Source organism: Myzus persicae, unplaced genomic scaffold (assembly GCF_001856785.1).
Source record: "Myzus persicae strain clone G006 unplaced genomic scaffold, MPER_G0061.0, whole genome shotgun sequence".
In the NCBI taxonomy this organism is placed as follows: Eukaryota; Metazoa; Arthropoda; class Insecta; order Hemiptera; family Aphididae; genus Myzus; species Myzus persicae.
The window spans coordinates 350,959-375,253 of NW_019101246.1; the positions used below are offsets into that span (position 1 = coordinate 350,959).

A 24,295-nucleotide genomic window follows, 5' to 3' on the forward strand; every position below is an offset into this window, starting at 1 on the left:
GTAACGACCACTTCAGCTATTCGATTAATTTTATCACTTGCATAATACGTGAGAATGTATAGTAAGCAATAACGGTAAAATTAATAATATTTCCTACTTTGAACTTTGTCTAAAAATGCAATGTTAAATAAATAATTGATTAGTCTTATTAGTTTTTTTAGATATTTTAGATACATAATAGTTTGTTTATATTACTATGAGTTATTTATTTTTCTATCAGTAATATGGTAGGTTGAACTGTCACGAACAAATCTTTGACCGAAAGTTTTTTCACAATTTTTTAACTATACAAATGTATTTATAAATATAAAAAAACTAAAATAAAAAAATAGAATATTTCAAACGTGTATTATAATTATAGCTCAAATAAAACCAAAATTATAGTATGTTCAAAATATTCTAATATACCTATTACCTACATATTTGGTGACAATTTCATGTAGTTGAATTCTACAGTTATTCTTTTGTAATAACAACAAAAAAACAAAGTTGATTTTTTAGAAACTGGTGTTGCTTAAATATTTCTGTTTTTTTTTTATTTTTTTGATTATTTTTAAAGCAGTTAAGTACTGCATATTGTCTACACATACACACACACACACACACGCGCGCGCGCGCGCTTCATTATAAAACAAATACATTTATCATTCCACTTAGAACCTGAAATACAATTTAATTATAAAACGAATGTCCAATTTCCATAAATATAATATAATCAAGAATTGTGTATTTCGTTCAGTCGTGTTATAATATACATTTTAAGTGTTTCAACAACAAATAACAATAAGTTAAGAACGGTTTTTATGAAGAACATTACTATTTTAATTATTATAATTATTATTTAATTAATTAAACGTATGATTTCGTTAAAATTAAAATTAAAATATAAATAAGTATATTATATTGACATGATAACAAGATATTTCTGCAACTGCAACTCAACATTGAATCTCGTTTAGTTAAAATTAAAATCCATTACGCATCTTTGATACTACACATTATAATAATAACTATTTAACATGCACTCATATAATGATTTACAACATTTGAATTACTTTATATCCGTTTTCTGATAGAAGATTTAAATTTATTCAAATTGTAACTATCGTACTACGCAGTACGCAGTATGCACTTAATCTTGAATATTTATAAAAAATCCGTCATCGTAGCAGTAAACATTGTTCATGCCATATTAATAATATGTACAATAGTATAAATATAACTTATGACAATATTTATATTTAATATTTATATTCTTTAATGTGTTAGGTAGTTTATTAACTAAATAAATACCTAGTCAATATTAAATTTCCAAAATTAGTTAACATTTATCCGTCATTGCAAGGTAATTAATAATGTTATTGCGCATGATATAGTTACTATTAGAATCATAATAAATTAAATTTTTTAAAAAACGAAATATAAACACCATTATAGAAGATCATACAGTATAATATTATGAGAATTGTATTACATTTCGTATAATAGCAATATAATGCTGTTGTCAGCGGGTCATAATAATTATTTAATGACTATAATAATACATTTTTGACGAACATATTAGTAAAAACAATATATAAGCCATAAGGCCATTTTAATACATTTATAAACTAATAATAATTACGAACACCGTATCTATGAAAACACTTTATGGGTACACTTTTAATGGGTACCTATCCGTCAAGCATAATAAAAGTGTTATGATCAACTAATACACAGGACAACATACTATTTTGTTGGTCAATTATTATATTATATTAACACTTAATTTCAATGCAAATGTAATTAGTAATATTATAGTATATAATATTATAGCGTAACGACACCTTCAGGACACGAAGGTGCTTACGATAAACTAATGACCGCAGTTGCAGCTGCTATAATAGTAGGTATTTAATTAATAATAAAAAAAAATAATAATATGCTCAATTGTTTGATAACACATCGGGTCCTGATTGTGGTGGAATCGATTCGTCATCCTACCTGAATCGCGTCAGTTGGAATCATTATTTATTTATATTCACGTTTTTGGCGGTAATTTGTTTGTATTCTTGTTTTTTTTTTAATCACTATATTGGAAGTTTATTAAATTATAGCACACATAGTCACTAGCTAGCTGTTGCAAATAATGTATGACGTCACTTCTAAAGAGTACTCGGTAATTTACGAGTTGGCTCTGGACCGGTAGTGACCCGTGTAAATCATTTACGACCTTACGATAGTAATAACATTTTTACCACAATGAATCGTCCCTATACTATTACAGTATTACCTAATATATTATAAGCATCAACATCTCCGAAGATCATGTTTCTGTGTTTGAATACTTCCTATTGATTGTTTTTGTAATAAAAATATCTTCAATGTGTAAACAATAAATTTAGTTTTTCGAATTATCCATCAATAATTATTAACGCCCAATTTAAATTTAAAAGTATATATTTAAAAATATATTAGGTATAATAATAATACGCTACTCAAAAGTATATCATTCATACAGATACTTAACTTAAGTACCTTGTAATAAGAATAATCTACTAAATAGTATGTTACTATAGTTGATGATTATTAATGAAAACTTATAAAATAAGTACCTATGACAAATTTAAAATTCACATGTAATTTTACTTTTTAAATTACAGTAGGTACCTATTAAATCTTAAATTCAGTGTGCCTAGCAGATATATGTAGCTTTTAAATTATGAGCATTTTTTTTTCATTGAATATTCCAATAATATATTGATTTAATATCTTAATTAATAAAGCACCCGAAATCTTTATAAATTGAAAACATTATCATAATAGTTCATAGATACTGATAACTGGTTTAAGTGCAATAATTAAACTACTTTTTAAGAACGTTTATCATTGGGAAAAACCATTTTGTTTTCAACAGTCGAAACCTTAATTGTTATACGATCAATTTTTATATTAATTATTTGTAATTTGTATAGTTATTTAATTTACCTAACTTAAGTTATAACTTATAATCGTGTAGTCACGATAGACGTAAAGTCGCATACAAGAGACATATATTATTAAATGTCTTTAACAGCATACAATATGAATAATATATATTATGATTTAACTTTTTTGGCAGTATACAATGTATACTCATAAAATTAACATTTAAAATATTATAAGTTTTAAATATAAAATTCAAACTCCGGAAAGCATCTAAGGACTAGGAACCATTAGACATTAGTAGATAAACCAGAATCAAAACCTAACTTAACCTCAATATAAATTTGATCAAATACATCAATGAAACCAAACAAAGACATTTATTATTTAATAAAATACTGCATTTTTTAAATACCCGCAAAATATGTAAATTATACATAGTCGACTAATAACGACGCAGCTTATGCCCAAAACTAATAAAATAAAGAATTTAAAATTAAGCCTTTTTGTATTTAAGTTTAATACTTTTAAATTATGATACGTCGTGTTAAAAACTACTAGAAATCCATAAGGGAGTACTACTCTTATGTACCTACCTAATATTCGTTTATTTTACATAATAAATATCATCTGAATTAGATTATTAAAACGACATTCGTTTCAAAAAAACCATTGAATTTTATTAATTTAGATTTTAAAAAATATTAAACAGTATACAATGTAATATACACTTATAACTAGGTATGTAAAAATTGACTGCTTAGGAAATCATAATAATGGATCATATAATAATAATTTTTATTGTTTTTGATTATATTCCAATACATATACAAATTTTGTTTTTGTTTTGCGTTTCCACGGTTTTTTTGCACTGCTATACTGTACATAGGTACCTATATATATTATGACCACAAAATACACTTGTTTTAAACGTTCATTAAAGTTTATTCACATGAGTGCTGCAGTGTGAACTGCGAAGACCCCAAATATTATCCGTGTGAACTATATGAATACCGCAAAGATGCAATTGACCAGCTATCAATAGAAATAAAAATACTGTTAACCTAACCTCAGTGTATTAGTTATATCGTCATATGTTTCATATCTTATTATCTCATTTTTTCATTGTTTCTTTGCTTGGATTTCATACTCAATTTTACATTCCAACCAATAAATCCAAATGAAAATTGTATTTTTTTTTTTGATTAACTTAATTTTATAGCTATACAAATTGTGAGGAATACAACTCACATGGTTGGAATACATATCGTGAATCCTGATAGTACGATACTACGATATTATTGTCTGCTAGCTAGTTATGCAAGTGAACTGACAGAGTTCGATGGACCATGTGTGTTGCTTTTTTGTTTAAATCTGAAATCGTTTGAACATTGCAATTTACTCTCTGCAATGGCTTGTTAAAATTATCCTTGCATACATTTTTAACTCATCCTATTAATCCACATAGTATTTTTACACTTTATATATAACCATTTAGAAAATAAAGAAAGTACCTAAAAGTACCGGATAGACACAAATTTAAAGTGATAACTGATAAATAACAACACCTTTGAGCACACAGTAAATGGCTTTTAACCTAAAAAAGGGTATCTAATGACAAAAAAAAAACATTGTAAAACCAATTTGTTGAATGCTTTACTCAGAAGACTATATAGCGGGTAAGTAAAATGTATAAAAAACAGTTAATCGGTGTTGCTTTAGGTGAGAAACACTGACCACAAGTGATGATCATTTTTCTCCAATATCTCAACAAATATTGTTGTAATTCGTAATTCGTTATAGGTATTCAAATACAATTAAATTTTGTGAGATTCCATTGGCAATGAATAATATTTATAAACAATTTTCACAATCAGATCCAGTATTACCTATAGTACGTCTTAGAAAAATAAATCTAATAGAAATAAAATTGGTTAGGTCATCGCTATGATTAGTACAACAGATAATAATAAAATACTGTTTTTTCCTCGGTAAAATATCTTATGAATAATAGTTATACGCTGAATACCAACTCCTATGATGATAATTGATAGGTAAAAACACATATATATTATATAAGACCCTAAATTTAAAATTAAAATCCTAATTTGAGTAATACAATTCTATAGGTGTGTGTTTAATGTCACAGTAAATAAATTACACTATTCAAACGGGAAACGAATTTTAAGTTTTGTTTCTCTTCTATTCTCTTCTATATTTTTAATTAAAAAAAAAACAACAACACCGGAATCATCCCGATAGACAGATAACTGACAAGTATATAATTTAATAAAAAAATAAGCAATTATTAATTACTAGTTTGAAATACATTTTATTTTTCAAAGTTACGAGAAATAAATTAACAACGACGTCGGGATTTAGGGACAACAATCATTATTATATATTATTCAACTTTTTTTATACATCTTATGCGAAGTAGGTACCTGAGGTGGTAATTACACAACAAAAATGACGCATTCATTAACATTAATTTATATTATGTTATTATTTTTTTTAAGTCAACAAATAAATATATTACATATTTGATATTATAATATAAATTCCAAACCATCAGATTTGCTATGAATCAGTTAGCATTCAATTGGAATGCCATCACAACTTTTATTATGTTATGTAAATACTTAGTTAGATTATACGCGTATAATCTTTACCCTGCACATTTTTAGTACGGAAAAAATGTCCAGTAGTCTTACAATTGAATAGTAAACACGTGTACATACTTAATAATATTGTTGTACAATACAATTTATAAATAGGTAACATCTGAAAATTTGAATCGTATTATTCTTGAAATTATTATGAGTTTACACACTTCGGTTAAATTATTCTAAATGTTGAAAACATAGTGGAACTTGATTTAAATTAGTAAATTAAGGTTGAAAACACAAATAATTTGTTCAGAGTTGAGTAGGTATAATATTTAAAAAATACATACCTAATATTTATTATGATCAAATAAAATATCAAACGTATAAATTGTATGGATATTTTTTATGATTTTCGTGTACAAGCATATATATATGAATATGATACAACGATGACGGCAGTATAAAGTTGATTGATGTAGGAACTCTGTGTGTCTGTGGGTACATTGTAGGTACATAGTAAACATAATATACTGTTTACTGTATAGAAACACTCAAACACACAATGAAGGCTATTTTGTATTTTTTAAATAATGTTTATACGCATAATATAGATGAATTATATGGTTTTATATACCATATTAATTATAATTAATATGATTTTACATAAATAAACATTTCTTTGTTAATTTTAAATATAAAAGATACAGAACCTTAACACTGTTTTCCATATCGTTACATATGACCAATCCCAACCTCAACCTAAATAATATTTAGAATACTCGTTCATCGTTAATTAAAATAATGTACCTACCTGTTTATATTGTATTGTGCTGTACTTTTTTATTTTCTACTAGATGTTAGTATCAAATGATATAATATTATATATATTCATATTTTATATGTTATCAACACAATTATGGTATTATTCATGATTTAAGTAAATCCTATTAAATATGCATAAATAAAGTATAATATCACTTTAAATGTAATGACGAAGTTTACAGGTAGATATATATTTTGTGTAGTAAAAAGAATATATCTGTAATAAAAGTATTTTATCATTTAAATAATTTTCGTTTTGAAAATTGCAGTTTTCATTAAACAATTAAAATACTTCGAGGTACTGGTACATATATTCATTATATTAACTGGTCTAAATATATTATACAAAGTAAATTTAATAATTTGACATTTTATGACCTAATTTATGTTCTAAAGGTAAAAATTTTCATTTTTTTTAACAAAAATATTCAAATTAATTCCTATCGATTGATGATTAATTACGACTGAACCCATTCTAACTTCTAAGCTTGTAATTCATAGGTACTTAATTTATACATACTTAAAAAAATAATTATAATAGTATACTTAACTTTAAAATTATAATAATATGTTCTTATAAATTTATGCACGCCAATCTTTAAGTCCACCACCACAATAATATAATAGTTGTTCAAACCACTCTAAAACCCAGAACCCAAGTTATCAAAACGATGTCCGAACTTTTTTACGATGAAGTGGAAGGGGCAAATAAATTATTTTGGCGTCCGATGGTCGTCATGGGAACGGAGATTGGGTGCCGGCAAACGATCTGAGACGATGGGTTTGAGGAGGAAGGATCTCGCGGCTATTTGTAGGGCGCCGAATGGATTGTGTTGCGAATTCAGTCGTCGCGGCGCTGACGAACAAGCGATATTATTCTAGCCGACGGTGACCTCAACGGTCGTGTATTAATTCGTTCATAAATTCGCGGGTAAGTAAAAAAAACTTTGATATTTTTAACTTAGGTTTATATAGTTAACATTAAGGATATGGTATTTTATTTTATTTATTTTTTATTTATTTCTTACATTGCATAAAATTATACCGATATAAGTTTAAAGAATCATTCAATTATGAATTATGTAAAAATTGAATGTGCACAATTTATTTCTTTTAATTGGTTTGGCTGTTGAAATAAAATATATGATATTCGATTTTAAAATCACAATCATCTAGCATAGTGTAAATATTAATATAAAACATTTAATGAATGAATTTAGTTAATAAATATAATATTTTCATTACAAATTAAATGATTTTATTTAAATAATGTACTAATGTCAAATACTTTCTTCGAACAAGAACTTTTCTCATTAGTTAATATAATTTTAAATTTAAGTTATACTTACAGATTACCGTATATAGGCACCTTACATTTGATTATGGTTATTATTCAAGCTATTTTAAATCAATCTAAACCAAATGAATTTAAACAATCATAAAAATAGGTATAATCTTTAATAAAACTTACAAAATTTAAGAAATAAATTAAACAATTTTTTTAGCAATATAATAATTGCTAGTATATAATCTGTGATTCGAAGTTGCTGAGTTTTACATTTTTTAGAACTCATTCAGTTCATATGTTCCTAGCATAAAATTTTTATTTAGTACTTTTGCCCTAAAAGTAAATACATGTAGGTGGTTAATACGACATGATATTTCAAAAAACCTGTAACGTTGATATTATTGTACAATATTTTTGATTATTATAATTCTATTATTAAAACACAATTTTTCATGATGTACCTTCGTTGCAAATAAATTACGTGTTATGCGTCCATTAATCGTATTTAATTAATATTATGGATTTTAATTGTTCAAATTTACCTATATTTTTATTTTTATTATACATCCCAATGCCAACACAAGGTTTACCGTTGACCGTTAAGTTTCGTTAAAAGTAGATACATCGTTAAGTTTTTTACGCTGTAATTTCCCTGATTATCAAATAATTATAATCTTCTGTTGTTTACACGTATATACGCGTTGATAACGAATCAAATAATTTATTTATTTACTGTACGTACCCATGTGGTATTGTTGTTAAGTACGTTGTATATTAATTTATTATAATTTTTAACCAATAAACCTCATAACACACGAGGTGAAAAAGTACGTGGTCAAAGTAAAACAAAACGCACGCATTTGAAATTTTTTATACCTGTTAAGAGGATTAAAATCAGTGATGATTTGCAACACGCAACTTAGGAATTCAGTCGTATTCGATTTCCAGTGCGTACCTATACACCGATACCTGGCTGTATTGATATAATCATACGGTAATAGGATTTTTGAAAACGAAATTCTATGCATTTTTTTAGCATATATTACTTGATTATAATTTATAAGTATCCAAGATAGTAGCATTTGAAAAATTCGATTTCATCGTGTTCATCTTTGTTGCTGTTAGTATTGTTAAATGTTTATTAAATTACTGCTTCAAAATTGCGTATAAGCATAAAAATCCGGAACCTATTAGATTCAATCAAAACAACTAAATTATAGCCTATAGAACCCAACTGGCGAGAAAATAGTACATAAAATAATTAATTGAAAAATTAATTAATTTTGAGACCCGAGTGGTAGCAGTCACTTTTCGATAATTATTAGCATAAGTATTGAGCAAGTCATTAATATATTTTTACTCGTTACGTTGAACTTAAAGTTGTCTTAAGTTTAAAGTTAATAAATTCAAATTTTAAGCAAAACGTATTCAAATCCCTCGTTAAATTAAATTGCATATAATATACTCAGCAACAGAAATAGTTTATTAGATACATTTAGATTTTAAATTGTTATTGCTTTAACTATTACCTATACTGAAGACGATATAGGAGGTACTACATAGCGGGCTTATGATACTATGTACATTTATAATAGAGACGCGCATTTAAAAAATGTTTAATCTAAATAATTAGATATAGATTAATTTGAAATCAAATCAACACGTTTGGTGTACGAAGAAAAATCGAGTTTAGTCAAAAGTGAATAACAAAAATTAATAACTTTTTACGGGACTTGAAAACACGGTAATAACGGCTCATCTCGGAAATGCCCAAGACCAGCACGGATGTACTTGGTTGATACCAATAAAAATATATACATTACATTATTCACAGGTATCCGCACGCATAACCGCATGGGTGATGTATACTATGTAATGCATAATAATATACAGTACGCATACCCGGTTTATAACAGCTAGGTATATAATTAGAATGCGTTAGGTAGGTAATAGCGCTTATATGCACGCATCGTGTCTGTCGGGTTGCGAAACGTGACCGCCGCGCCGCCGACGACGTCCGTCGCAAGGCCGGACCAGTTGGTCGTTATAACCGGTAGCTAGTACAGTATTTTTGTTATTTATTATATTATAATTTATGTATAAAGATTCGGTGTTTACGACCCGTAATTCCAATATGGTTCATATTTTTTCGTCTAGTTTTCCACTCATGCCGACTACGCTATCGGAACGTTGAAATACATAATAATAATATTAATAATGTTATAAACACGCCGATGCACGGAAGCTCGAGTGTAGTAAAATTGTTGAAGCGAACTCATTTTTTTTCATTGCTATTGTAGGACATAATATTATTTTTTCGGCTAGAACAACGTTTGAATAGTATTCAATTTCGAAACTTATTCTCTAACATTTTCGGTTTTGAGGTCATTTTTGTTTTTGCAGATCACTTATTCTGTTTTGCAGACTATTTTTTTTATCGTTGTTCGATATTTTAACAGGTAATGTTTAGCATTTTCGGGGATCCGAAATTCATATTATTTAACTTAAATATTTTTGTGATTTTAAACGAATTGTATAATGCACTCGCATCCGTGCATGCAAAATATGCGTATATTTGCGATAATATTCGGTAACTAGGTCTCTTGCTCTCGTCTCAAAACAATGGACGTCTGTGGGGTGTCCTAAGACGGCGCATTATACTATTATAATCATATAGCAGGCACACACACGGAGGTGCCTTCACCAGCTACCGCATGCTCGAGGTGGCTAGCCCCGCGGCCATTGCGATTTTCGGGAAAACTCGAGTGGCACGCCGAATGAATATTATTTGCGTCACACCAGTCTCAGGAAACCGTTAACCGGAACCCGAGGGCCGGTAGGGACTTGTTGGGTAAGAAGATGTATCATGACGTATATAATAATATTATACAGTTTTTCAAACGCGAGACGTAACGTTATAATAGTAATGATGATGTTATTAATACCTATTTGCGACCGTCGTGTATATATATAATGCGTGCGCGATGCTAGCAAATAGGTGCTAAATACGAGTTTTTTAATTTTTTCACCTTGATGTTTTTTAACGGATCGGACGTTACGCGCACATGGCCGTCGATCTTTCGCCAATTTCATTGCGGGTATAATAATAGCACATATGAAACTCGTTTACAACAACATCTAATGGCCTACATATTATTTTAATAAAATACATTCCGAGTGCGCGGTTACCTGCTCACCCATAATAGGTGCGTGTATGCAGATTTCAGTGGACTACGCTGTAGAATATGCCTAGCTACATTGCCCGGAAGATGTGCTCGGGTGGGCATGAGTCAGACTCGATCGTTGTCGTTATAATAATTTTGCCCGGCGATTCTGCGACGCCTTACCTTGCATTAAGTTATGCATATATTATTATCATAATTGTCGCACAAAACAAAAAACACTAGCCGTGCGATGTGTGAGATTTGTCACGATACCAGCAATACCTAATAATTATTAGGCGTGATGAGAGGAGGACAAACGAGTTCATCGACCATCATCAATGTTGATCGTCAAGAATAGTATATGACATTTGCACTAGTTGTATATATAGATAAGTAAAATTATTATAGTTTTCGTTTCAAAAACATCCCATAACATTTGTTTGAGAGGAACTTATAAATTAAATTATTTTAGTATGACGTCTTTTGATACATTGTTTAAATCTTATTCTATCAAATATCATTATTCGTTACCTGTACTCAACTTTGGATAAATAAATATAGGTATATATATTTAGGTATGCATGAGATATGTCAATATGACGTGTTCTCAATAAGGAAACAGAAGTTAAAATAATACTTTTTTATAGTCTTGAATAATGTTTTTTTTTTTGTAATCAACTACTGCATTGAGTAAGCATAATATTTAATTGCAAATGACCCAAGTGTTCTTACATTTATTTTGTTCGAAAAATTACTTTGTTGTATGGAATTAATTGTTGATCCATAATTAAATCAACTCACGGGTACTTTTATAGTTTTATTCAAAAAGATTTTAATCGTTACATAGTATGAACAATATGATAGTAATATATTATTATTGTTTATTATTTTGATTAGGTACATAACGAGTAATAATATATACCTACACAGAGACATAGATGATATATACTATACATTGTATACACGTACCTTACTTAAAACAATATTAAATTAGCGATTCTGAAGGACTATATAGAGGTAAACGCGCATAAAAAAAATATTCCGTATCAACGCATAAACACGATTTAAATATTGCTTACATAATAACTTATTCTATTGAACAAACCGTTATGCTTCGATGCTGGAAAAGTGCTACTTGTAGACCTTAATATGTTATTGTGTAAAACTGTCTACAATATTGTGAATTTGGTACTTAATAAGACATCATAAAATAACGATAAATAGGTACCCATCATACATTTTGACAATTCACGTATTGTAAGCACGGATGTAGACATTAGATCCTTACAAAAGAGATTCATCGTCGTTTAAAGCTATAGCCTTGAAGAAAAACAAAACGATAAATACTAGGTATATTATATTATTATGTTTTGTATGGTTTATCAATAATTTATGGTATTCATTTTTTATGGAAAACTATTATAAAAATCACAAACAACGGCAATTATGGTACATAAATTAGAGGTATTCATTTTTATAAAAATTAAAAATGTAATATTTCTGATTAAAAAGCTGGTCCAACTAGACCAAAAAAAAATGTTATTCAGTAACAAACGATTTTGAAAAATTCATATATTCATTGAATATTTTAGTAGGTATTAATTTTTTTTATATAACATTTCATTATGTTGGTACTATTATAAGTAGCACTTATCTGTTATTATTTCATTAATTTATAAATGTTGATTAGTTTATACTTAATACACCAAAATCTATGTATGGTAGTGAATGATATTTATAAAAGATAAGTTTCGTAGCCTTCTGTTGACTATTTATTTTTCTTTATTTTTTATAGTTGAAAAGTTCTAGTTGAAAGCGATTACACAAATCATTTGTCTATGCAAATGAGAACTGTCTTTTTTTTGTAATCAGTGGGCGACGGTGGCGTTTTACTAACGTCAACCAATGGCAAAATAACTTAATAATATGGATAAAAAAATAAAATAAATAAAAACGTCGCACAGTATTAGTTTTTACGTTTTAACGATGCGTGCATGTGTGGATTACTTGCACGGTAACAAAACGGGCCGTGTTAGAGTTCTTTCAACAAGATATCTGATACATTGGATATAGGCAGAAGTGGAAGCAGAAAAGACACAAGTGGGGAGGGGGTATCATACACTTTCGTTGTTGTTTTAACATAAGCCAAATACTCCAAGAATCTCATAAAAAAATAAAATAAAATAATAATGCTCTCGTGGGTATATATTTAATAATATAGGTGGTAGGTGTAATACAACTTCTAAATAGGTAAACTATGGGGAAAATATATGATTAGGTATGTAAACGAAACACTGCAATTTCAAAAATAAAGATATTTACATCGGTATGGATTTGACGGCAGAACTTACGAAACCGGTTTACAGATTACAAATCATCAACCGTCAGTGAAAAAAAATATCATAGAATTCAGCACCTATACCTGAAAATATTAATTTCATTTAAAACTCAAAATATAGGTGGCAATCAATTAGGTGCTCGTTAATTCGTTCCGAGTGATCGAACACAGCGTTTTGATGCGCTCGTCCTGCGACCGTGGCGGTTTTTCTGAAAAGTGTCATTAGCCGCACGGAAATCACGATTTAAGTACGAGTGTTGTACACGACCATACGCGTAATTATTATGCACGAATTACCTGTGCTCGTCGGCGGTGAAGTGTTCGACCAGACAGTACCGGGTACATCCCAATGTCAATGTCGCGTTTGTGGAGACTGTTATTATCGAGAGAGAGAGAGAGTGTGTGTTAGGTACACTACGCCGTCGTCTCCGGCTGGTTGTTATGCCGAATTATGGCTGAAAGACGACGACATTACGATGTGATACGTTGAGCGATCATAATATTATTATAAATGATAAATTATTACAATTATTATTATTATTATATTATGTCCGATTCACGGTTCGTTTGTTCGTCGACGATCGACAACAAGGGCCGAATATTTTTGTTTGTTGTACATAATAATATTATTCCACATATTCGGGCTTCGGGCGATCTGAAAACGGTATGGCTCGATCGTAGTTCACCGGCGGCCACACTTTGGCCAATATTTTAGTGGCGTGAGTTCATACAGTGGGCGGCGATTAATTTCAGGAGCCGGTATAATTGTGTATTATCATATACCTCCTACGCATGTTATTAATCATGATCTTATGATAATAATTGTACTATTATCAATATTTTATATCGTCTTAAAAACATTTTATACTTATAACGTTGTACTCTGTACCTATATCTTCTCAGTGACTTAATTACGAGGGTGCACGACGTTGCACTTGTGCTCCACTGCTCCCTGCGGCTAGCATGTAGGTTATTGGTAGGCCTTGATATGATTTTTCACCTGCTGAATCCTATTAAAATAAATTACTATTTCATTTTTTCGATAAAAGTTAGCAAAATACTGGACAAATAATATAATAACGTTACGATTATGTATAACTTTTCAATTAGCCCTGTCATTATCATAGAATACATTTTAATAAAATACAATTTTTTATCACTGTAAATATTGTATTTTTATGTGCATGTTATGAAGTGTATACAGTAATACAATACAAAGATATCATGTTGATAATAATTTTGATGGCTTTGAAATTTGAATATGACTTACGTAATTTGCCTTTATGATTATTATTAGACCAATGAAAGTTTTGCACTGAAATTATATGGAATTTAGCCGACGGTGCATCACCATGGTAGTGGAAAGGAGATAAATAAATAAATAAATACATTACTTATTTTTGATTTATATGCAGATACATATTGTTTTTTTATTGATTCTTGAGTTTTCAAATTGATTTTTAAGTTTTGTTTTTGGGAGGGGGTGAGTGCTTTCAAGTGTTTAGGGAAAACGAGAATTGTTAATTGTTATCTATACAATTTTCTACTAATCAAATCAGGAATATCCTTATCAACATTCTATTCCCGAACCATTTATCTGATAACATTATCTTCAATAGAAATTTATAATTTATTACTTCCTCTTCGTGTACTATATGTTTAGAAAATAGTATTTTGCATATATACGTACAATTTGACGTGAATACGCACTAGACCTTGATCGTACAGAATCCAATCCTTGAACCTTGATCATCATTTTTACTATTCGCTACAATGTCATCACGTCATCAACACACCATTCAAGTTTTCATGTGAATCCAATTGAAGCTCATGACATCATTATTATAAGTACATACATGCCGTTCACGAGCTATATTGACACACAAAAATAACACGCACGTACACGCATACATTCTGTACGTGTTTTATGATAAACGTGACTTTGATTACAAAAAAATATTAAGTTGGCTCGACTATTTTGGATTAATAAAATATTTAAATGCCCCAGTATGATTATTAAGTGTATAGATATCATTTTATGCGTTTAAAAATGTTTTAAATATAATATAATAGTGACATGATAAAATAAAATAAGATAATCAAAAATGAAGGTACAACGAAAAATCCTAATTCTTCTTGTTGGTTATAACTTTTAAGATTTTATTTTACGGATAAGCTAAATATGTTATTAATTGACTGATTAATTAGCACATTTTAAAGTACCAATTGAAATAATAGTCAGGCATTTGGGCACTTAATTGGTTTGTATATCACGTATGATGTATACAACTGTGTTGACATGTTGTCCACTTTACTCATTTATATATACCTATATCCATACTAATAAATTATGTGCCACATATTCGAACCGTAGGTAGGTATTATTAAGTTCATTTCTAGTATAGTTCAAAATAATAAAATGTTCAAAATAATTTTTTATGTAAAATACTACATTTTTTTAGGATGATTTAAATTTAAATTTCAACATAGATCTCAATGGTGTATACAATTAGCCATTATGACATTTTGAAATATTCCTTGCTGTAAAAAAAAATGTTTTACCAATATGGTTTACTGCTGTAAACAACGTGATTTTGTGACTCATATAGAACCCGATGGCGCTTCGTCCGATTTGCATAGTCATTTCGGTCAACGGCCAACCATGACCTCCTCTCTTCGACCTCATAAAACACGATCTGGTCGTATGAAATATCAAACCCACCTCCCCCAGCTTTACTTTCTCGTCTACTTCCGTGTTAATTTCTTGTACTCTTACACACATTTCTTGGATAAACACATTTATATTCATCTAGTATGCCTTCTCTAATGTATTTGATAGTATCAAGACATTCATCATTATGTATTTTATTTGTATATTGTATAGTGTGCTACATAGACGAATGATAATTTATGGATTAACGTAATGTTATGAATTGAGTTAATATTTTATATTCGTCTATCTGAAGCTGTAATCGGATAGATCATACTAATAGAATATAGATTTTCCAGATTACATTTTAAATAACAACTTTAATAGATCTGTTTATAATGATAGGAGTATGGGACACATGCGTAAATATAATTTTAAAACAACCATATACATAACCAATATACGGAAAACAATGTTTGGTTGATCTAACTTCAATTTTAGGTACTTATTATCTGTAAATTACAGTTCACTATAGACTATAGCATTGCTTTATTTTTAGTTTCAGGTACTATTAATCTATAGTTGGAAGTTTATAGTTTATACTTACAAGTAACACAGTTTATTTTTTGTATCTATATAATTTAGGTACGTAATCTTAAATCACACTCGTTGTAAAATCCTATATAATAGATATTTATGTTGGATTCGTGTGTAATTAATATCAGATACCTACCGGCTACCAACTACCAAGCCAAATATTTTATACTCACACGACCATTAATCATAATTAAATAAATATGGGTTAAGTACTTACTACCATTTAACCAGATAACTGTATTTATTCTACTATTGCCAGTTATTTAGGTTAATCAGTTAATTTGATATATGTCAATTATTTTATATGTGTAATGTATTTTCAATTGATGCAATTTTATATTCCCTTTTATACTACCTATAGATATTCGCATATTCTTATGGGTATAACCGGTTTATGATTCCGTTATTTTAAAAGATAGTATATTTGCATATAGTATAACATTTTTAACCACATATTACAGACAGTTTTTTCTGGTGTGTAATACTAGACAATATTTTACGGTTGAAGTAGTTTTCCGGCCAATGAGTCCTTTAAAGAGTTAAATGTATTTATTTCTAATTGTTTTGTTTTCAGGAAGATTTTTATTATATTATAACTAAGTGACGAATCATATACAATCATGGTGGGTTCGATGAGCCGAATCATCGTCTTAGTGTGCATGATTTACTATTCTACCTGTGGTATGTCTTAATGTATAACATCAGATATAAACAAATACATTTTTTTCTTATTTTGTATTACAGACGTAACTAGCAGAGAATCAAGAGCTAGTTCAAGTCCCACGGAAGGAACATTTAATTGTAAATCAGAAGGATTTCATCCAGACCCGTCTGACTGTACGTCATTTTACAGATGTGTTAATTTTGGAGCTGGCACATACTACACCAAGTTTAAATTTCAATGTTCTCCTGGAACTGTTTTTGATCCAGAAAACTCTGTATGCGTACATCCTTCTTTTTCTAATAGAGAAGAATGTAAAAATGTACAATTTAGTAATCCCGAGCCTGAACCTAGCCCAGAAGAATCTAACTCGTGGAATCCACCACCTAACAGTGCTCCAAATCAACCAAACTCTAATAAACCAAATAACTCGGGTTATGGTTCAACCGCTCCCGAATATTTAAATCAGCCATCTTCAAACTATGATTATGGGCGCCCACAGACTGGTTACAAGCCGACACAAACTGAATATGTTCAACCACAATCACCACCAAGTTACCAACCTCCCCCCTACATACCACCACAACCAAACTCTCCACCAAATAATTATAAACCTCAACAGTCAGGATATGTAGAATCTCAACCTCAACCAAGTTACAATCAGCCACCTCAATCTGGTTACATTCCATCTTCGTCACAACCAGCTCAAAAACCTAATTATAACCAACCTCCACAACCTGGTTATGTACAACCATCATCGCCACCGGCACAACAGTTCAATTATAATCAACCACCACAATCTGGTTACAACCCACCTAGTCAACAATCTAGCTATAACCAACCACCACAATCTGGTTACATACCACCTAGTCAACAACCAAGTAACAATCGACCACCGCAATATAATTATGTGCAACCTGTAGTATCAACATCACAGCCAAATTATTATCAACCATCACAACCTAACAATAATCAACCATCACAACCTAATTATAATCAACCGCAATCGACTTACGCACCTCCTGTTCAACCAGAAGATGGCTACAATCAGCAATCATCATCAGAAAGTCCTGCAAATGAAGTAGAAAATGAATTACCTGATCAACCAGAAGAAACTAGTTCTAGTGGACCAAATTGTGAGTCAGAAGGATTCCATCCATACAGTGAAGGTTGTAGTAAAAAATTCATAAGGTGCGTAGACAAAGGTGATGGGACTTTTACCAAGTATGAATTTGACTGTGGTGAAGGAACTTTATGGGACGATAGTCAACAAACATGTAACCATGCTAACCTAGTAAATTGTGGAACCACAACGGCAGCTACACCTTCCACAATACAATCAGATTCTACCGTAGCGCAGCAAATAACTACAGCCAACATATGGTCTACTTCAGTAACATCTAATTCATCTATGATGTCAAGCTCAAGTTCAAGTTCTAGTAGTTCTTCAAGTAGCCAGTTTTCAACTTCAGCTGTCACTGCCGGTCAAACAAATGGAGGATTTAACCAACAATCTCTAGGTGCTTCTTCAACAACAGTTGCTATGAATCAAGGGTCAAATCAGGCTGAAAGTTCTAGTACAAATCAACAATCTGCTTCTTCTGGTGCTAGTCAAGCTGCAACATCTGGATTTAACCAACAAACAACTAGTGCTGGAGCTAATCAACAAACTACTAGTGCTGCAGCTAACCAACAAACAACTAGTGCTGGAGCTAACCAACAAACAACTAGTGCTGCAGCTAACCAACAAACAACTAGTGCCGCAGCTAATCAACAAACCACTAGTGCCGCAGTTAACCAACAAACAACTAGTGCTGGATCCAACCAACAAACAACTAGTGCTGGATCTAATCAACAGACAACTGGTTTTGGATCAAATCAACAAACGACTAGTGCCGGAGCCAACCAACAGACAACTAGTGCCGGATCTAACCAACAGACAACTGGTTTTGGATCAAATCAACAAACAACTGGTGCTGGATCTAATCAACAAATAAATAATTCTGGAAATAAACCAACTTCACCAATGTCATCGACATTAAAACCAACAACGCCTATTTATACAACTAAAAAACCACCAGTACCGACGACTCAAAAACCTACTACATCTAAACCAACTACTACACAGCCGACAACTCCAAAACCAACAACTCCAAAACCAACAACTCCAAAACCAACAACTCCAAAACCAACCACTTCAAAACCAACCACTCCACAACCAACCACTCCAAAGGCAACCACTTCACAACCGACAACCTCAAAACCAACCACTTCAAAACCAACAACTACTACACAAAAAACCACTACAACAACTACTAAAAAACCAACTCAATACACTTCAACTTCTAAACCAACAACTCAATCAACTTCAAAACCAACTGTTACGACAACCATTAAACCTGTAAATTCAAAACCACCTGCAAATCCAACAACGATTGCTCCCACAAATAAACCATCATATCAATCATCAACAACAATTAAACCAATAAGTCAGCAATCTACGAAAAAGCCACCTACCACAACTGTTACCACATCACCATCTACACCAGACACTTGCACTTCAGAAGGATTTTTCCCAGATTCTAAAGATTGTAACAAATTTTATAGATGTGTAGGTAATGGAAAAGGATTTACTAAATATAACTTTGATTGTGGGCCAGGAACGGTTTGGGATCATGTAAATAATGTATGCAATCATCCATGGGCAGTGGATAGAGATTGTTCTAAATCGAGTTCGTCGTCTACGACTGGACCAACAGAATCAATTGTATCTAGCAGTTCTGAAAATCCAATATCAAATCAACCTAGTTACCCAGAAACATCCACAGCATTGCCTACCAGTCCTTCCTCTCAGACATCAATAAGTAGTCAAACTACCCAAACCCAAACTTCAACATCTACTTCTAGTCAACAAACATCTTCAACCACAAGTCAAACAGTTATATCGTCCAATAATTCAACTGCCCCTTGTAATACTTCACCAAAGCCACCTAGTAAAATAGTATGCAATGGAAGTGGATTTTTCCCTCATCCAGATGATTGTAAAAAATTCTATAGATGTGTCGATTGGGACGGCGATAAAGGTGAACGGTTCTCTGTGTACCACTTCGACTGTCCTGAAGGAACAATTTTTGATCCTAGTCTAAATGTATGTAATCACGAAGCTTCTGTTTACCCCCCCAGAGATTGTTCTGGATCAAGCACTCCGCAAATTAATGGAACTAGTACTCCTGCTACTGCTGTGACTACTACCACTGAAGCAAGTACTATAGTAACAACTGATGGTCAAATTGAAACTACAGGACCATCTGAAACGAATGAACCAGAAGTAAAACCAACTTCAAGTATACCTGAAACAGAATCTACTACATCTAGTCAACCAGAAACTTATCCACCAACAACTAATCCAACGGGAACTGATCCAATAACGTCTAGTCCAACAGAGACTACAACTAGTCAAATAGAAACAAATCCACCTACGACAAGTCCAACGGAAACAAATCAATCCACGACTAGTGAGACAGAACCTTATTCACCAACGACAAGTCCAACAGAAACAAACCCCCCAACGACTAATCCGTCGGAAACAAATCCTCCAACGACCAATCCATCGGAAACAAATCCTCCAACGACTAGCCCATCCGAAACTAATCCGCCAACTACAAATCCATCAGAAACAAATCCACCTACAACCAATCCATCAGAAACAAACCCACCTACAACAAGTCAAACAGAAACAACAGATTCTGAAACAAATCAACCGTCGACAGAAACATTACCCGCCACAACAACTTCGCCAGAAACTTCAAACTCTACCGACAATTGTCCACCTTTGGAACCTGATCAAGTTTCATTAGTGTGTCCAACAGGTTTTAGAAGACATCCAAAAAATTGTAACCTATTTTATCAATGTACAATAGCACCTAATAATGACATTAAGGTATTGGTCCTCGCGTGTTCAAATGGTACGTTCTATGACCAAAAAAGAACTCAATGTTTACCACCAGATGAATCTGAATCCTGTCCATCAATTGATGTACGCCGGTTAGAACCACTTGGAGAAGAACAACCAACTGTAAGTTATTACAATGGAGTTCCCAAATATGCTTACATTAAAACTAATTTATGTTTACATTAAAAAGGTCCAGATTCAACCTTACCGGCAGTTATGTCCATCAGAAGGAACGTTTGGTTCCCCAACTGATTGTCAAACTTTTGTAAAATGCAATAGAGATGCTAAAGGACTTCTCAGTGGTAAAATATTAAATACAATTTTATGGGTAATTTCGATCAATTTTTCTATGTAATATATGTTTGTTTCTAGGGCAAATGTTCCAATGTCCCGAAGGTCAGAGCTTCTGGGATACATCTAAGAAATGTGAGAAAAATAGGAAAATACCCATGTGTAATAAACTCGGTCCAAAATTAAATTGGCAAACGAGTCTTGCCCCTGTACTTGCTGATTAATGAAATTTAATTTTATAGACCAGAATTTCAAATAACAATGTATAATTAGCTCAATCTAAATGTATGTTAGTTTAAGATTATAATAATAATTAATGAGTAATTAAGTATTTAAATTTAATTTAGATTAAAATTTGTCTTCATTTTGAAAAATGTTTCAAAGATTTACCTAGGCAACCAAATTACAAAATATGAAATTGATTTCCTAGGTACCTAAGTTTAGTTTGCGAAAATATGGATAGAAAAATATTATTTGTAATAAAATACCTATCAAGTATTAGATATTAGGTTTCTAGGTATTAATTTATTATTAATGATTATTTATAACAATATCATATTCATGTTATTAGACATTGATTAAATAATACATTAATACCTACCTATGTTTAAAACATATGCACTTGATTTCAAAAATAATGTGCCATACTAGACAAGTATTTTTGCTTAATAGTTGCATAAATCTTTGAAACATTTTTTAAATATTACAAATGATTAGGCGTAAGTTATATTTTTATTTTTTTTTTAATACAATATTGTGATGATTTTACTGTTCATTTTTTTATCTTATTTATAAATGTTGTACATACATTTTTTACGAAACATTAAAAATATATTAATAATTTAATTTGTGCAACCTTTTTTTATATGTTGTAATATTGTTCAATAATTTAAACAATCATGTAGTCATATAAATAATAAGTAGGTATTCTTAGATATTAAATATTATTTACTTTGATGAATTTGATGTTCTCAAACTGTAAAATATTATTACATTTAAATATATACTAATATTAAGTCTTTAAAGTTTAAACTAAAATTAGACTTATAATTTAAAGTTTATCTTTTAAATTACCTACATCAATAAAATTATTATTAACTGAAAATATTCACTATCTACAACATTTTTTATTAAGATAATGGTGAAAAACAAAAATATACGATACCAAAACCAGTTTTGGACACGCTAATTTTTTATTTCTTGTAATTCCAAAATGAATAACCAACCTTAGAAAGGTACATGAAATTTTCACAAATTATCTATATTAGATTTTTCTATTTAAGGTAAAAACGCGAATATTCCATGACTCGCTTGAGACAAAAAGAAAAAACAAATTGTGCGCTGACATCGTATAATAATGATTATTGAAACCAAACCATAATCATTCTTTAAACGTATTATAATTTATAAATTTATTTTCATTTTATCATGATTTAAAATTGTAGTCATAATTTTTACTTCTCAGTGTTTAAATGTTCAGATCTTTAATAAGATTCACCGGTGCAGGGTGAAGCCCATTACCATATTTGGCTTCCAAATCTCTTTAGACATTTATCTGGGCAAACAACAATATTAAATCCGTCATTTGATTTATCTATATTAGGTTGGATTCAAATAACTTTTAAAAAAATGTTCAAAAATGATAAAACTTCAATCTAACTTCAAACACACCATATTTAATATATAACTTCTTAATTATATTAATAAACTTGTAATAACATGTAAGATGTTGACACATTTTAAAAGTAAAATAAATTTAAAAAAAAACTATTGGTTTTTTTTTAAGCTTATGTCAATAAAAAATGTTTCACTCAAAAAACTTGTAAATGTAATACAAGGTTCCTCGTAAGTTGTTGTTAATGAAAATTAAAAAAAGTCGAGCTTAAATCCACAATAATTTTTTATGAGCGTTTAAACTTAGATTTTTGACAAAATTCGTAAAATCACGAAAATTAGTAAATTATTTTGAGTTTGAAATTCATAATATTATGTTTTCTTTTTACACCTAATATTTAAAAATGTAACAAAATATTTCTTATAAGTTTGTATACCTTTATAAAAAAAATTTCTACTGGAAAGTCAGCATTTGAAGTTGAAATTTTTGCGACATAGGATATTCACTCGATTTCTCATATAGCAATTTCCTTATTTTGTTGTAACTCAAAAACTAATTACTGTAGACACTTGAAATTTAGACCATATGTTTCGTCAATTTATGTACTTGATAAAATGTTCAAAATATTTTGACTCGTTTTAAGCTGTTGGCGGACTTCTTCAATTTTCATTTTTATTTCACTTTTTTTCTATAAATATCAATAAAATTGTATTGGTCTGGTCAAAAAGCATGAACATTTAATACAAGACTCTTGATGTATTGTTACAATAGCAGTTGAACAATTTAAAAATTAAATTCTCACGGTTTTTTTTTATAAGCATTTAAAGTTCAAATGTTGACAATATTTATAAAATTAAAAATTGAAAGTGATTTTGTAGTTAAAAATGTATAACATTTTCAATTTTCATAGCTAAGGATTAAAAAAATTTTAAGCAAAGTTCCACTTAAGCAATTTATTTCTTAACTAAAAAATTGAAAAAAAAAATAAATACAGTTATTTTTTACAGACATTTTAAGTTTAAATTTGGACAAAATGATATATTAACACAAAGATTAATGTTTGTCATTTTGCTGTGATTCGGTTCCAAAACAGCCCAATTTAACATAAGTGTATTTAATATTTTTTCAGCATCACTGATAATTTAAGAATAATATTATGAACAATATTAATTCAACCTGCCGGGTACCGTATTAATAATAAGTAATAATAATATAAAATATCATAGACTGATATACTATATCTCTGCTCAGAATCGTTTTTCGTATACAATGATATTATGAATTCATAAGGTTAGGTTAATTCAAATTTAATACCATCCATTACAGCGACTTTCTAGACACCTCAGTGCCACATCCACTTACCCGCTTTTTATATTTATACCAAAATAATAGTCAACAAGGAAG

The 24,295-nt window shown here is 29.9% G+C and overlaps 1 protein-coding gene across 1 annotated transcript; it reads left to right on the forward strand.

Moving 5' to 3' along the window:
• Positions 1–7,140: 7,140 nt before the first annotated feature.
• On the forward strand, positions 7,141–22,011 carry LOC111028318 (mucin-2-like). Its single transcript, XM_022306910.1, has 5 exons — positions 7,141–7,266; positions 16,947–17,053; positions 17,117–21,108; positions 21,176–21,287; positions 21,358–22,011. Exons 2-5 carry the CDS (start codon positions 16,993–16,995, stop codon positions 21,498–21,500), a joined length of 4,308 nt encoding a protein of 1,435 aa, XP_022162602.1. The 5' UTR covers positions 7,141–7,266; positions 16,947–16,992; the 3' UTR covers positions 21,501–22,011.
• Positions 22,012–24,295: the final 2,284 nt, after the last annotated feature.